Source organism: Sitophilus oryzae, unplaced genomic scaffold (assembly GCF_002938485.1).
Source record: "Sitophilus oryzae breed Bouriz unplaced genomic scaffold, Soryzae_2.0 scaffold_471_pilon_pilon, whole genome shotgun sequence".
Taxonomy (NCBI): domain Eukaryota; kingdom Metazoa; phylum Arthropoda; class Insecta; order Coleoptera; family Curculionidae; genus Sitophilus; species Sitophilus oryzae.
In genome coordinates, this window is record NW_022147053.1 from 565573 (window position 1) to 582992 (window position 17420).

The 17420-nt window shown below is 34.8% G+C and overlaps 2 protein-coding genes across 7 annotated transcripts in view; both read right to left on the bottom strand.

The window, feature by feature from the left end:
* Positions 1 to 7288: 7288 nt before the first annotated feature.
* LOC115886165 (dTTP/UTP pyrophosphatase) lies at positions 7289 to 15154 on the bottom strand. The gene is made up of 4 exons (XM_030905236.1): positions 14876 to 15154; positions 13314 to 13552; positions 9757 to 9909; positions 7289 to 7448 (listed from the first exon to the last, which is right to left on the bottom strand). Exons 1-4 carry the CDS (start codon positions 14963 to 14965, stop codon positions 7310 to 7312), a joined length of 621 nt encoding a protein of 206 aa, XP_030761096.1. The 5' UTR covers positions 14966 to 15154; the 3' UTR covers positions 7289 to 7309.
* Positions 15155 to 15891: 737 nt separating this feature from the next.
* Positions 15892 to 17420, bottom strand: part of LOC115886166 — a 57583-nt gene continuing 56054 nt past the window's right edge. For all 6 annotated transcript variants that reach the window (XM_030905240.1, XM_030905242.1, XM_030905241.1 and 3 more), the window contains exon 6: positions 15892 to 16375. In XM_030905240.1, the coding sequence (XP_030761100.1) occupies positions 16035 to 16375 (341 nt within the window). In that variant the 3' untranslated portion in view covers positions 15892 to 16034. The remainder of the gene's footprint in view (positions 16376 to 17420) is intronic.

Genomic DNA, 17420 nt, shown 5'->3' on the forward strand with positions numbered 1-17420 from the left:
AACCTAATCCAAGTAGATACTAAGATACCAAATGTAGTAAATTCGTAGCATTTACCCATCCATGGCTATAAATAAGGGTTATATATTCATCGATAGTCGCAACCATAACATTAACGTTTCCCCGATGTTTAGTTATGACATGTTTATTTATAGATTGACGCCGTAGAAAATAGAAGAGATATATTTAATAAAGACGAGCATAAAGCAGAAATTTAATTGCGAGTCCTGGAAATCGCGAGACGAGCAGTAAATTGTTCGGATCGACATAGATTAATAAATTGCAGATTATTGAAATCAATTATTAATGTTCATGTTCAAAACCTATTCAATCCTATACGTTATATATCTATAACGGTATCGAGAACGGTATAGAAATCAAACCAAAGATTTAAAACATGTTTTAATTACTTCAATAAACATTAATCATTTCTACACCAAAAATATACAGGGTGCGGGTGGTCCGAACTGTATTCCGGAAACTTCGGCAGCATATTCTGCAGATAAAAATATGTAAAAAAGTCCCTATAGAAATGTATGTCCTAAAATGCTTAGTTTCGGAGATACAGGGTGTAGAAGTTTCATTTTTATTTCAATTTTTTCAAATAATTTATGAAGTAACGTCAATATTTGAATGAAAATTGGTGTTAGGGAGTTTTTTGACATGAGAAATTTGATTTTGATGTCAATATGACTCCTATTTGTAGGGGCGCCACCTACATATTTTTGTAGGTATATACAGGATGATTCCTGTAAGTCGGTCATGCTTTCGAGGAGTGATAGGGGACGTCGAAATATTAATTTTGATATAGCACACTATGGGTCGGAAATGCCTCTTACGCAAGATACAGGGTGTTAAAATTTTTGAAAAATTAAAGATATTCTTTAATAGTTTTTTAACAGTTGAAGGTATCGTTATAAAATTTAATTAAAGAAATCTACCTAACAGAGACACTTTAAATGTAAAAAGAAGAGGTTTTAGTTTCAACCAGCGGCGTAGGTGTGATACGCATCGGGTAATTTTTTCAAAAAAAATAGTACGCCACTGATAAAAATAAAAATTTCAGAGTTTTTTTATTTACTCGGTTCATTTCCAAGAAAAAATGTCTCTTGCAACTTTCTCCTATCTAACACCATTTTGTCACAATTTAAAAATAAATCAATTTTTTAATGAAAATCTTATTAAGACATATTATAACTAGAGGGCAGAAACACATGTGCATCGTTAGCTCCCTTCATCTTGGGTAACTTTAGTACTTTTTACTATTAGCTCTAAATACAGTTTTAAAAAATTATAAATTTAAACTAGAATTTTTTTTATTGTTAATAATAAAATTCGTAGTTTTAAGGTAGTTATACTTCGCATATTTAAGGTTCTCTTTAAAAAATATTTATTTTTAAATTGTGACAAAATGGTGTTAGATAGAAGAAAATTGCAAGAGACTTGTTTTTCTTGGAAATAAACCGAGTAAACAAAAAAACATCAAATTTGTTATTTTTATCAGTGGCGTACTATTTTTTTTGAAAATATTACCCGATGCGTATCACAGCTATGCCACTGGTTGAAACTAAAACCTCTTCTTTTTACATTTAAAGTATGTCTGTTAGGTAGATTCCTATAATGAAATTTTATAACGATATCTGCAACTGTTAAAAAACTATTAAAGAAGAACATCTTTGATGTTTTTATAAAAGGTTTTAACACCCAACGTATCTGCGTAAGCGCATTCCGAATATTTCGACGTCGACGTCTTATTCCTCGAAAGCATGACCGACTACAGGAATCACCCTGTATATAACAGGTTGGAGAGTGGCATAACTGGTTGAAGAGTAATAACTTTTCGTCCGTATCTGTATATAACTACTGAGTAGAAAAATATGCATTAACGACGTTTTTTTACGTAAAAAAAGGTCTCTTGGTAAAAATGGCTACGAGTAATGGTTCTCGAGATTCACAGTTCACAAAAGTTCAACAGAAATTGTTTTATTACCATTTTTTTACAGAAAAATTTACGATTAATTTGAAAAAATAAAAATTTTCTACTCAACGTGTTTATTTTTTGTCAATAACGACATGTATGGACTGTTTCCATTCTAAATATTTTGAGAACGGTTGCTCGTAGCGATATTTACCAAGATACATTTTTTACGTAAAAAGTTACGGAAGTGTATATTTTTTCACTCAGTAGTTTTATACAGGTACGGACGAAAAGTTATTACTCCTCAACAGTTAAAGCACATTTAGGTGGCGCCCCCTACAAATAAGAGTCATATTGACATCAAAATCAAATTTCTCATGTCAAAAAACTCCCAGACGCAATTTCATCCAAATATTGTCGTTACTTCAGAAATTATTTGGAAAAAATTGAAATAAAAATAAAACTTCCACACCCTGTATCCAAAATACAGTTCGGACCACCCTGTATATTTGATATCGATTAAACTTTTAGTTATTTAATCGAGGGCGCGATTTTTAAATTCATTGTTGCCAACCATGGACATATTCGGCGCCGGGCTGACTAACTGAAATTTAAATCTCGTGCTGGGTATTCAGGTAGTGCCAATACTAGAATGGCGGCCAAGACAGGATGTTCTCAGAAACAGAGGCAGACCTCCGAGAAGATGGTCCGATGACTTAAAGAGATTTAGGGGAACCTGGATCCAAGTGGCACAGGACCGAGAAGAGTGGAAAGATTTGAGGGAGGCCTACGTCCAGCAGTGGACACTTCAGGCTGGTTGATGATACAGGTAGTAATTTATTTATTCCCTGACATTGTCATTCGTTTTGACACTTTAGTTTTGTATATTACGAGTTTTTGGTTTAAATAAATAGTGTTGTGAAACTTTAAGCTTGAAAATGTTTACTAGCAGATCTTGCAGTCGAACATTGTTCTTTTTAGAACCTCTTTTAGTGCGAATTGTACAAGATAGCTTAATAGCCGTAAAAAACTTATCGCAACTTTATTAGAATATTTTGAACAGGAAAGCGGTAGTAATGGCCCTTTATGTCCTTAAGTGCTGTTAAGGATGTGAGTTTTGTTGATGTAAATAATAACTGTTTATATATTTATAATTAATTTATTTTTGTTTCTTCAAATATTTTGATTAAAAGAAAATATGTAAAAGTCGGCAACGCTGTGCCGGACAAGCATAGTTACGTGACTAAAATTTTATCTGATATGAACTATACAAAAGCTTGATTGAAAAATCTCGAAGTCACACAGTGTGTATTTAAAATAACTGCCAGAAATTAGAAACAGACATAAATTTAAAGATTATTAACCCTCTTAAATCAATTATTAACAATGTCTTTTCTTTTTGATTTCATTTAATATCGGATAAATTTTCTCATCTTTAGGTGGATACGAAATCTGTTCATTGTTTTTATTTATATCGTTAAACAAAAACGAGAAAGTATTTTATTTAGAATCTGTCGGATAAGAAAGGCATCTCCGGCGTTCCACTTCCTGACCGCTCGGGAAATCAACAGGAAAAAGTCATCTTCCCATATTCTCTCGTTATTATTAAGTTGCAGCAAATCAACAATGCATATTCGAAAGTAATGAGAAATGAACCACGGCCATTTTTTGCTTAATTATGTGTTGCCGCTTTGGCGATGAATGAACTAGAACACTGTGAGAAGATTTGTGAATAATATAATATAAATTTATTTATTAAAAAAGAAATCATAGGTGTATACGCGAAGAAAAATAGTTGACTCAAGTTTCGTTCAAGTATCTTCCCCTAGGAGATGCAAAACCTTGTCGTTGGTGGTTGGTGGGAAAGTTCCTTGTCAGGTGCTGGACGAATCTCCTCTAGCACTTTAGCTCGGTCTAAGAAGCATCCCATTGTCTTGTCCCTGGCTGTAGTGTCGTGGCCAGGGAATTGCATTAAGCTATATAACGATGCCGGACGGGGCTACCCCTGTCCGTCATACCAAGCACCCTCTACTGACTGTGGTCATTTCTCGCGTGTAGGGTGTGTGGGGGGGGTCTTGGCTTAACCGACTGAACCAAGAGGAGACAACCTCACCTAAATCCTACGATGGCGGGACCAGATCAAAGGGATGCGTGGCTAGATAGAGGACTAGCTATTACTGGCCTCAACCTTGGGGCATCAGGAGGCACCACATTGTATTTACCCCTTACTTCTGCATGCGGGGCTCTGTAGAAGTGGACCGACTATCCCTAGCGACTGGTGGGAACACTATGCGATCTAGTATTAAAAACACCACCGGTGAAGCTGTGGGGAAGCCCCCTAGCGACACTGGGAACATTACAAATGAAAGTTCCAAGGGACCAAATCTAAAGGAAACTACAGGAGGGGCGGCTCAACACTTGCTTGGGATCATCCTCCACAAGTGGCACACAAGCTACCACCTTCTCCAGCAAGGGTCGGGAGCCTACCTCTAGACCCAATAAGCGACATAAGCAACCGTTTCGTCAACCAGGCGGGCTAGACGATCCTCTGAGCGTAGGTCTTAGCGGAGCACAAGCACGGAGATACCTCTGACTGCTCCACGAAGGACTTGCTCCAGAGGATTGTTGGTGTGACCACTGACCAGCAAACGCCTCTAGAAAAGGCTATACTGGACGAAGTAGTGGCGATCGGATCGCAACACAATGATCTACAAAATGTGGGCCAGCTACGTTTTGCGGGGATACACTTTCGGGTGGGCATGATCCTCATAGATTGTGTATCTTAAGAATCGGCGAATTGGTTGGTGGAAATCGCACCTAAGCTTAAAAATTGGCAGGAGCCGCAACTGGTTGCAGTGAAGGGAGAAAACATCCAAAAATGGCGGCTGTAACGGTCTTTCTGCCGAGAAGCAATGGGAAAGACACAACCTACCTGCTGAGCCTTATCCAAAGTCAGAACTTCAATGTAAGGACATTGAGTTGACGAGTCATCAACTCGGAGGAGGGTCATGGTCAGGTCCTGGTCCTCACAATAGGAATTGACCTCAAATCCAAGGAGGCAATAGAGAAAGAGGGACATATCCTCTATTATAGATACGGGACAACACCGGTATCAGGTCTTAAAGAGGTGGAGAAAATGGAGACAGATCCTCCAGCCTCCACCTCACGGGTTCCTCAGCCGGAGGCAAGCTCTTCGACTGTGAAGAGCGGCACGGAGGGCCAAACTCCAATTCCAAACTCCGAGTGATTGTACAGACTATACCTCCTTATCTTTATGATATACACAGTTAACCCTGTTAAATTATTTCTCTTTGTGTATTAAGTATAAGTGCATTCAAATTATTATAAGGAGGATATCCTTAACAAATCTCACTTCTCTCTTATTGTAAAACGATTTATCGTTTGCTTCTGTTTATGACTGATTATATAGGTTAATTTGTTACCTGTTTTCCGTCAAAATCCTTGACAGACCGGTTGGCGATAATACAGGAAGCAGGATTTTTGAACGAGGTGTCCTGAGGTGAAATACCGCCTTTTATTTGGTATACGTTTTTTTTAAAGGTCGTTGAGTGATACAGATATCTATTATGTTAAGCAGGAGATACATTTTAATCATTTGTTTAGATATATGGAGTGTTATACAAAGTTAAACTTGAAATTAAAATTTGAATTTTGTTTTGTTTATTTATATGTTTTTTATCGTTTTAACCAATGTCATATGATGGAAAACTCTTTTTGAAGATATTTAGTCAAGTTACAGTATATACATACTGTACTAATCTAGGATAAATTACTAATCTAAAATATACACACACCGGCACGAAAGACGGACACCTTAAAATTTTTACGTATTTTAAAGTTAAATTATTAATTAAATCGAATTCTTTAAGTGATATTTTCAAAAATCAATAAGTCGGAAATAGTTGGTTTGAGGTACATTGTGTGTATCTCGATGTTTGCTGAGAATTGAAGGAAAAACCGAAATATGGAATCATATACAGGGGGTTCCATTTAAAAAAATGAAACTTTGATGTGCCACGACTTTATGACCGACCCTGGATATTTAATTTTATTACCCTCTAATAGACATTTAAAAACCCTATAACTTTTATATTTAACTTTTTGCGGTACCTCTTATATTTTACCTAATAATCGACCGTTACCGTTCCCATATACAGGGTGGTCCCCTCTGGCAAATATTATGCAGAAAAAAATAAAATAAGTAAAAAAGTTCGTATAAATGTATGCCCTAAAATGTTTAGTTATCGGAGATACAGGGTGTAGAAGTTTCATTTTTATTTCGATTTTTTCCAAATAATTTCTGAAGTAACGTCAATATTTGGATGAAAATTGGTGTCTGGGAGTTTTTTGACATGAGAAATTTGATTTTGATGTCAATATAACTCCTATTAGTAGAGGCAAGGCTACATGTGTTTTAACTGTTTTGAAGCGTATTAACTTTTTGTCCGTACCTGTATAAAACTACCGAGCAAAAAAAATATACATCTCTGTGACTTTTTACGTAAAAAATATCTCTTTGTAAAAATCGCTACGAGCAACCGTTCTTAAGATATTTAGAATGGAAATAGTCAATACATGTCATTATTGACGAAAAATAAACGCGTTGAGTAGATAGTTATTTCACTGAAATAATAAATTTGGGAAATTTTTATTTTTTTAAATTGATCATAAACTTTTCTGCAAAAAAATTATGATAAAACAGTTTCTGTTGAACTTTTGGCACGAAAACATTTCAAATTTATGATTTCAGTCTAATAACTATTTAGTCAACATGTTAATTTATCTCATTGATGACAGGTATTGATAATTTCGATTCCAAATATCTCGAAAACCACTACTCGCAGCGATTTTTACTAAGAGACGCTTTTCACGTAAAAAACGTCGTAAATGTATATTTTTGCACTTAGTAGTTTTATACAGGTACGGACGAAAAGTTAATACTCTTCAAACCAGTTAAAAATATGTAGGTGGCGCGCTCGACTAGTAGGAGTCATATTGTCATCAAAATCAAATTTATCATGTCAAAAAACTCCCAGACACCAATTTTCATCCAAATATTGACGTTACTTCATAAATTATTTGGAAAAAATCGAAATAAAAATGAAACTTCTACACCCTGTATCTCTGAAACTAATCATTTTAGGACATACATTTATACGAACTTTTTTACTTATTTTTATCTACAGAATATGCTGCCAAAGTTTCCGGAATACATTTCGGACCACCCTGTATGTCAGCTACCCTGTATATAAAACTTTAAAACACATAAAAAAAAATTGAGGTACCCGTTTTTCGTACTGGTAAGTGTACTTAGGTAAGAAGAAGAAGAAGAAACAAGACATAATTTTTCTATTACTTATTTATTAATATACTTAATTTTCATTTACAATTTTCTTTAGGGTAAAGGCTAAACGACACAAGGGCAACCCGATTACATTATTGAAATCTCCTTCTATGCGTGTCACGAATGTGCTGGCTATACCTTGTATCCCGTATCCTCCAGCTTTTCCCCTAAAAATTGATTAAATTGGAAAATAATGAAAATTGATGGGTAGTAAATGTAATGATCTAATTTATTTGTCCTTATCTATGCATGGTTCTACCGTCAATTATAATTGGGTAGCTATAATAAAAAAGTAGTAAAATTTAAGGTTAAATCTAGATTAATAAGTATACATAGAATGAAATTTTGGTTATTGTGTATTCCACGCTAGCTTCTGTGTGTAGAATTATTGCACAAGTGCATTAAAAATATCAATAACTCTGATTGACAGCGTGTTATCTAAAAGCTGCAAAAGATTATGTTTAGTGCACTTTATTAAGATAACACGAAGGAAAGCAAAATTATCTGGTTAAATTAAATGAAATAAAATGATAATATATACAGGGTGTTCCTTAATGATATGCTACTTCCCCTAGGAGATGCAAGACCTTGTCGTTGGTGGGGAAGCCCCTGGTTAAGTGCTGGGGGAAATCCCCTTGCGCTTGGCTTGGTCTAACAAGCATCTCACTCATCGTCTTGTTCCTGACTGTAGTGTCGTGGCCAGGGAATTGCACCAAGACATATAACGATGCCGGACGGGGCTAACCTTGTCCGTCATACCAGGCACCCTCTACTGACTACGGTCATGTCTCGCGGGTAGAGGGTGTGGGGGGGTCTTGGCTTAACCGCCCGGACCAAGAGGAGACAACCTCACCAAAAACCTAACTCCTACGATGGCGGGACCAGGTCAAAGGGATGCGTGGCTAGATAGAGGACTAGCCATTACTGGCCTCAACCTTGGAGCATCAGGGGGCACCCCATTGTATTTACCCCTTACTTCTACATGCGGAGCTTTGTAGAAGTGGACCGACTATCTCTAGCGACTCGTGGGAACACTATGAGATCTAGTACTAAAAACACCACCGGTGAAGCTGTGGGAAAGTCTCCTAGCGACACTGGGAACATTACAAATGAAAGTTCCAAGGGACCAAATCCAAAGGAAACTACAAGAGGGGTGGCTGACGCTTGCTTGGGAAGCTACCACCTTTTCCAGCAAGGGTCGGGAGCCTACCTCTAGACCCAATAAGCGACACAAACTGCCGTTTCGTCTACCCGGCCTGGGTCAACCAGGCAGGCTAGCCGATCCTCTGAAAGTAGGTCTTAGCGGAGCAGAAGCAGGGAGATACCTCCGACTGCTCCACGAAGGACTCGCTCCAGAGGAAGCAAAAGCAAAAACGCTCGTCCGAAAAGGGGAGAGTAATGAAACCAAGAAACAACCTGACTCATCTCCATCAAAGGGCAAGAGAGGGAGCGAGAACTTCTCACCTCTTCTCTGACAGGGAGTGAAAAAAGCCAGGATGGAAAGCCGTCCAACACCGGGAGGCAAGCAAGGACGTATCACCAGCTTTGCCGCTATTGCTGGACAAGTGAAAATGGCGGTGCTGCCAAAGGAGTTCCCAGAGGTTGCTCTGACCACCGACCAGCTAACGTCTCTAGAAGAGGCTATACTGGACGAAGTAGTGGCGATCGGATCGCAACAAAACGATCTACAAAATGTGGGTCAGTTGCGTTTTGCGCGGATACACTTTCGGGTGGGCATGATCCTCATAGATTGTGTATCTCAAGAATCGGCGAATTGGTTGGTGGACCCTATTACTAAGCTTAAAAATTGGCAGGGGCCGAAACTGGTTGCAGTGAAGAGAGAAAACATCCTTAAAGGGGACGGCCATCACGGCCACCAAACCGAGGGGCAAGGGGAAAGACACACCTACCTGCTGAGCCTTATCCAGGGTCAGAACTTCAATGTAAGGACATCGAGTTGGCGAATCATCAACTCGTGGGAGGGGGGTCATGGTCAGGTCCTCACAATAGGAATTGACCTCAAATCCAAGGAGGCAATAGAGAAAGAGGGGCATATCCTCTATTATAGATACGGGACAACACCGGTATCAGGTCTAAGGATAGACCAAGTTAAAGAGATGGAGAAAATTGACAGATTCTCCAGCCTCGGAGAAAGAACATCTGTTGTCAGAGGAGGATGGGAAATACCCTGCCCCCTCTACAACAAGGTATGATGGGTTGTAGACTAATATATAAATAAGTTGTTGTGTAATGACTCAAGGAAGGGGGCACAATAGATCTTTAAGGTCGCACTGATTAACCCCCTCTCACTCATTCTACATTCTAATGACATTCTAATGTTTAAGAAAAAAACTTCATATGTCGGCTAGAAACCAAACTAGAAAGAAATTTTTATTTTGGAGAAAAACTTTTTTTGAGAAAAATGAATGAGTTGGACAAATAAAAAAAACCTATACAGCTACTTAGTTGTCTTACATTGGTTCTCCTGTATCTACGTAAGCAATCACTTCTTCTTCAGTCAGTTTGGCCATATAGACGGTGGAGACTTCTGTAAACTTGTGAATCTTGTTCTTGTACCATATAACGACACCTGTGTAAACACTATTGGGCAGGCCACTTCGCGTCAAGCTGAAACCAATAAAAGCAATAAAGAAATACTCTATCTGTTTGTTATTATTTCACAGGGTAAGAACGATTTATTAAATTAACCGGTGAATGTACAGGGTGGTCGAAATTGGTCTGTTTTAACAGAGAAACCCTATTTCCTGATAAGATAAACCGACATAGATGCCATGGGCTCGATTTCTGGGGCACATTTAATGGCGTAAACCGCCTCGCCTGTTGATATTTTCACTGCCAACTGAGATACGGGGTGTTTTTGAATTTTTTACCATTTTGAAAATTGCCGATAACATTTGTATTTCGCGGAATAATAAAATTCTCTAAAAACGTTCTTGGGCCACTTTTTTTAAGCACACTCCAGTGGCGTAATCAGTTTTTCTCTAGAGTTGCTCTTTTTGTCCGAAATAATAAAAAATATAATATTTTAAATGGAAATCATAGTTGGCTATGAACTTAAAAAATGCTGGTGTTTAATCCTCTCCAACGATATAAGTTATGGGTATTTATTTCTAAAAATGAGAGAAATATTGTTTTTTTTATCTTTATATCGAAGAGGGCCTTGATTTTGTGTTGACCTAGTTGCCTAATTATTTTTAATCACAATTTAATATTCTATAGGATTATTTATCTGCATAATTAAAGACTTTTGAAAAGGTAACTCGACATTCTATATTAGTATTACCAATTACAATTAAAACGCCATGGTTACAACTGAACTATTAAATGGAGAATTTAGAGAGAATTGGATTGGAACAAGAGGCCCCATATCTTAGCCTGCTAGGTCCTATGATTTAACTTCTTTCGACTTTTTTATGGAGGAAATTAAAAGACCTAATATATATATAAACCATTGGGACGAGAGAAGAATTACAGAAGGCTACTAAGCAAGCTTTCGGACTTATTACACCAGTTCGCCTAATAAGTCGCTGTAACTCTGTGCGTAAATGATGTTTATTGTGTATTTAACAAGCAGGTGCTCAGTTTGAACATCTTTAATGATTTTTTTTAGAAAAATATATTCGTCGCTCAAAAAATACGTTTTTTTAGTTTTGTTTATTGTATCGATTTCAGTTGTAATAACTAATACTAATAGAGAATGTTAATTTACCTTTTCAAAAGTCTTTAATTATGCAGATAAATAATAATATACAATATAAAATTGTAAAAAAATAATTAGGCAAATAGGTCAATACAAAATCAAGGCCCGCTTCGATATAAAGATAAAAAAACTAATATTTCTCTCATACATAGAAATAAATACCCATAACTTTATATCGTTGGAAAAGATTAAACGCCAGCATTTTTTTAAAGTTCATAGTCAACTATGATTTCCATTTAAACAATTATATTTTGTATTATTTATAACAAAAATAGCAAGTATAGAAAAAACTGACTACGCCACTGGATTGTTCTTAAAAAGTGCCTAAAGTGCGTTTTTACAGAATTTTATTATTCCGCAAAATAAAAAAGTTATGGGCAATTTTCAAAATGGTAAAAAAATCAAAAAGACCCGGTATCTCAGTTGGCAGTGAAAATATCAACAGGCGGTTTATGCCATTTAAACGTGTCTCAGAAATCGAGCCCATGACATCTATGTCGGTTTTGCTCTATCTAGTCAAGAAATAGATTTTCTCTGTTAAAACAGACCAATTTCGACCACCCTGTACAGGGTGATTTGGTCAAACTTGTCATCTTAGATAAGATCAGGGCCGGCGGAAGGGCCGGGCGCACCGGGCGGCCAAACGAGGAGCGCCACAACAGCAACTAAAATATTTAAAAACAGTAATCTAAACAAATAGTAACGAATATCCAGTTCAATAATTAATCGGTACTGTCAATTTCCACATTAGCTATTACCACACCACATAGGGGAGAATATCTGACTAAACATTATAAACACTATACTATATCCTAGATGTATCCTATTATAGTTTACTGAAATTATTCTCAAAAAAATCCTTAGCACGAAAGCTTTGGGATAGTTTTGAGTTCTTTTATTCGATATGTTTTTTGAGTGCTCTATCCGAAACTGGGATTTGCGAATTCATTTTCGTGGAAGAATATTAAACAAAATTAAATAAAAAAAAATAAATCGGATTTGTTCGTGGCATTTTTATAACTCAAAAGCTAACAACTTTTTGTAAATAATTCTTCTTTCTATAATTCTCGTTTTTATAAATTTCTAAACAAACTGTTTTGGGTCAAGAGCCAGCAAAATTAACAGTTTTAGACTGACCGCTCAAAATTGCACTTTTTCTACTATCCACACCATTTATTTGTTATTATTAATGGCTGATCTGCCCTAAAGTTATATGCGGCAAATATTCATTCGCAAGAAGCTGAAGAGGATGCTGATATCCTTATTATCAAAAAAAACTTATAAGTTTGCCTCATTAATTAAATTAATTTATTAATAGTAGTGGGAAAGATATCAATCTTTTGGTGGTTTTGATTGTTCCGGATTGAATATGTAGTAATACGCTGAAAATGGTAGCAAAATCGTAGAATTTTCTCATTAGAGGAATCACACAAAGAAATGCATCTCAAACATTGGCTGATCCTCATTTTGCAGCCGAGAAAACTGTCTGATCATAATACTGATTCTGCACTAAATATGTAATTGTTTGTGAAAAAGAAAGGAAAATTTTCTTAAATTCTTAATAATAAAATATAATAAAAAATAATGCAACTGCTTGCAATTAAATACTGTTATGTTTTCAAAGATCACTTATAGCAGAACGAGACTGCCGAAGTTGGAATTCTATTTCTTATGCTCTATATACCGAGTGCGTCTCAGAAGTTTATCTCCCTATAATTTGTTTATTTTTAACACAGCCCTGGCACTATAGATTAAAATTTAAAATACGATTTTTTTAAGCGAAAATGTCAAAAGTTGACATATGATATGCCATTCTACTCAGAATGTCATTTTCTTTTGGAATAAAGTAGAAATATACCGAGGGTGCATTTAAAAATCAAAAGTTATAGTAATTTCAGGAAGTGACTAAAAACCATTGAATACGTCAATCAAACCTAATATATGTCATTATACTAACATACCAGAACTCGTTTTTTTATCTAAAAAAAATAAAAAATTTATAGGAGTGAGTCACTTTCGAGACCGGTGTAGAAAAAACAACAATCGCAGACTAAGATTAAACGAAGAGAAGAATTTTGAAGTATCATTAAGTGAAAATTTATTGTTAAAGTAGCATAAATATGCTTAGTTTGTAGTTAAAGTAACTGAAGGAAAAAGAGAGGTATAATAACTGTTAAGGAGGGGGGAGGGCGCCAGATAGGGTACTCGCCCGGTCTCAATATTTTCCTTCCGCTGGCCCTGGATAAGATGTAGAATGTAACGATATTCATTTTTAAATACCATCCGAGACAAAATAATAAAAAAAACTTACTCTGATATGCACTGAATAGCTTCATCCCTTGTTTTTGGTTTGCCATACATTCTACCGTTGTGAGCTACCATGGTATCCGATCCTATAATGATGTCAGGCTTTCGTTGGTCATCTTTCAGTTTTTCCAGCACGTCGTTTAGTTTTCCCAAAGCCGTTTTCTCCACGAAGTCGGAAAAAGTATGCTGTGTGGGATCTAGGTTTTCCTCGTAACTCGAAGCAACTATTTCGAACTTCAATTTCTAAAAATTTATATTAAAAATATATTTTTAGAAAACGCATTTTGTTCCTAATAAATCATTTTATATATAAATTAGATATATAAAAAATAAAGCAAGCGTTTTATTTTATAAAATATGAAGAAAATACCTACGATCGAAAAAAAACGACGTCAAAGACGGCTGGGAATGAAAATTGACGATAATTTTGGCAAGGTCAAGATGTCATTTATTAAAAATTTACATAAAATATGATGTTATAGCGTAACTGTATTAAAAATATGGGTAAAAATAGGAAAAATTGGAATAACGCGCAAACTATTAAAAATAGGCATATGACATACTTAATAAAAGTTGAAGACTTTTGTAAAATCTATCAGAAAAAATGATAATGTATAGGGTGTACCATTTAAGAATTTGAAATTTCTTAATTTTAAGTAGTTGAAATGCATAAATACATTTTGAACACCCTGTAGTGTCTAACTAAAATATCTTTACATATGTCTTTTTCGATATCTCTATAAAATTCTCCTACCAAATTTTAGTTGTCCATTTTCAGAAACAATGGCATCACAGACAATTTTTTACCGCATTGCAATCTAACATTTCTTTAAACAAATTTAAATATTACAAAAACTATTAATTTTAGGTAGGTATATAACATTATACATAAAAAAGTTATGGAATTTTACGCAGAATCTAAAAATAAAATAAAAAATAGAGTGTTGCCTTTAAAAAACATATATGTTATATTCGCCACACTTTTTTGAAGCACCCTGTATACTCTGTAATAATTTTAAAATGTGTATCTTAACCGTCTCTATAAGTTTTATATTCAATATTTTGTTGTAAATCTCGAAACAACAAATGAGATAATGGACTTTACCGTTGGCTCACCCTGTGTACTGAAAAGTTAGAATCTCAAAGAAGAAACCTGATATTTAGTTTGTTGGAACTTGGAACAATGAATCACTCAGTATACATACACATTACATCCTTTTTTCTTAGGTTACTGACTTAAAATTATAATTTTTCCCAGTTGTTTATTTCATAATTTTTAAATTAAAAAAAAATAACAAAAATGTATAGAAATGTCCACTGTAGCGCCATCTTTTAATCTGTCTCATAATATTGGATACTATTATAAAAATCCCTATCCGATTTTATTTTTACTACTTCTTAATTTAATATTAAATTATTGCATTTAATATATTTAAAATCTAACCCAATAGATAATCATTATTTATATTATTTTCTGCCTTTATATAAAACCAGATTTTTAACTTAGAAAAATACTTATAGAAAAAGATGAATTTGGCATTCGTGGCGCCATCTCTTATCTCTTACCGTACTGCTCAACAAACTAGCACGTTGCTTCGAACTGCTCGCCAAAACCACTCTCATGCTATTCAGCTGGCTCAGCAATGGCTCCAACATGTTTGCTTTTATTAAATTTATAATCTATCTTACGTTATTTGAGTAAGTACACTTTACACACAATTATTATTAATGCCGCCACTTATTAAAATAGCTGTAATGAGATGATAAATAAGTAAATATTATTGCGAAATAGTTAAAACAATCGTTCGTAAACAAATCGTAACACAGCTGATGGTGGTAGGTCTTGGAACTATTTACTAAAAGAAAGGAACATATTTCTGTATATTAAATTACAGATTTCTGTAAGTGTACTCAAAAAGTTTGAATTATATTTATTATTTTAGAAGATATCTGGTTAAATATTTTTGTTTTTGTTTCCCTTTATATTTCATAAATACATTTTTTATTTTAATGTGCAGATGTAATAAATTTTGTTATTTTTTGGTCAAATTTAGTTATTTCTTTTCACCAACTATTTGTGAAATATTTAAGGAGTTTATAGAAAAAGTCTGATCAAGCTTAAAATAATTGTTGCCAATAATTGTAAATAATATTTTTTGAAGAAATCTTATAGCATTAATAGATTATAATTTCCTTTCTCAGTTTGAGTATAAAGTATTTAATTCCTACACGGTCTTAGACACTCGAAGAAATTACTCAGAACTAAAATAAAAATACTAAAAACTAAAAAAAAGCCTTGGATACAGGGAGGATACAGGGCACAGAATAGATTTTAGCAAAAATTATAGTGAAAGAAGCGATAGCCTCTAAAAGAAAAATAAAAGAGGCTTTTTTAATATAATCTAATAAAAATAAATGTATTGCACATGCATTTGTAGATGTTAGTAATGTATGGCAATAGCTTCTTTGATTTTAAAGAACATAACATTGGAGAAACAATAATAAATAAAAACCAAATAGAAAAATAACATTATTACTTTAATAATAAGTATTTTTCACAACATTTATTTTAAAACATTTTTTCCTTTTACTATTTTTTTCTCTACATTTTTCCTCATATAAATCATTTACATTTTCATAATAATAATAATAATAATTAAATATAGGTTAACGTAACGATAACTTTAAATAATATAACATATTATATGCACTTTTAGAATATGATTTACGCCGACACTGTTTCGACCATCGTTTTCTTGATGATTTCGCCGAAATTCTCGTCGCAATCGTCAGGGTTGGCCTCAGGGTTGACGATGCGATCCGCCACGTTGGCAACAGCGCTTGCCGTCGGTTGGTCGGGCGTTGAGTTGGCGAAACTGGTCGTCTCCTCGTACGTGGCGTAGGCGTAGCGATTGTTTAACAAGTCGCTGAACGAAGATTCAAGTTTGGAACTTGTAGACACTGTGTTCAGGTTGGTGTATTGGTTCTCCTTCGTCTCGTTGGCGTAGTGTTCGGCTTGGGGGAATTGGTCGAAGCTGTTGGCTGGGATCTGTTGTTGGAAATTTCCTGAAAAGAAACAAGATGTTAATTATAAGAAAATAAATAAAAGTTGTAAGAGTTAACATCATGAAAACATTTGACGAATGCATGTCGCCATATTGCCAGCCTATTTGTTTTACTTTGACTTTTGACAATCGCGCGTCCTTACCACTTTTGGTTAGCTATTATTGTCGTCTCGCTAGCTCGTGTGTCACGGCCTTGAATTTTTACTCCCAGCGGTAAGCGGGGTTTTAGTGTCCGAAATTTTAACAGTGAATAGAGATAAATGTAAGAAACAAAAGTTACATAGTAACAATGTGTGCTTTTACCGTGGGGGAGAGTGCCTAACCACCCCTTCTCGGGGGTGAAAAATAAATCACCCATTTTAATTGCAAAAATCAATAAAGGGATAAATTCTAAGCAAAAAATGTTCTGTAACATTTTTTCAGAAAATTAATATTTTCCTAGTTATTTAGGATTGAAAATGTTGATTTTTAATATAAAACTGCATATTTTTCTGGAATTTTTTTATAAATATCTCGAAAACCTTGCGTTTTATCGCAAAACTCATATAAAGAAATCATATAATATAAATTTGGAAAAAAGTTGAAAATAATGTAAAGCAAATGTAATAATACAGGGTGTTTCAAAAAACATGTGCCATCTCTCGTGGGGAGATTCCTTACGTAAAAATGAGATTTATTTTTCATATTTTTCATTTTTGTTTCTTAGCTACAGGGTAAAATAAAACACTAACTCACCACAATACACCAAAACACTTTTACTTTTACACTGGACGCGCGTTTCGCTAACCATGTTAGCATCATCAGCAGATGCGAAACGCGCGTCCAGTGTAAAAGTAAAAGTGTTTTGGTGTATTGTGGTGATTTAGTGTTTTATTTTGCTGTGTAACACCAAAGGTTCCAACCCTCAACTGTAATTAGCTACAGGGTGTTAAAGTCTTAATATTTTTTCGATTGATTATCGTTATGAACCGCATGTTACAATTTCAAATAAACCATATGCGAAAATGTCAAAAGTTGATATATATGATAAGTCATTCTATTCAGAG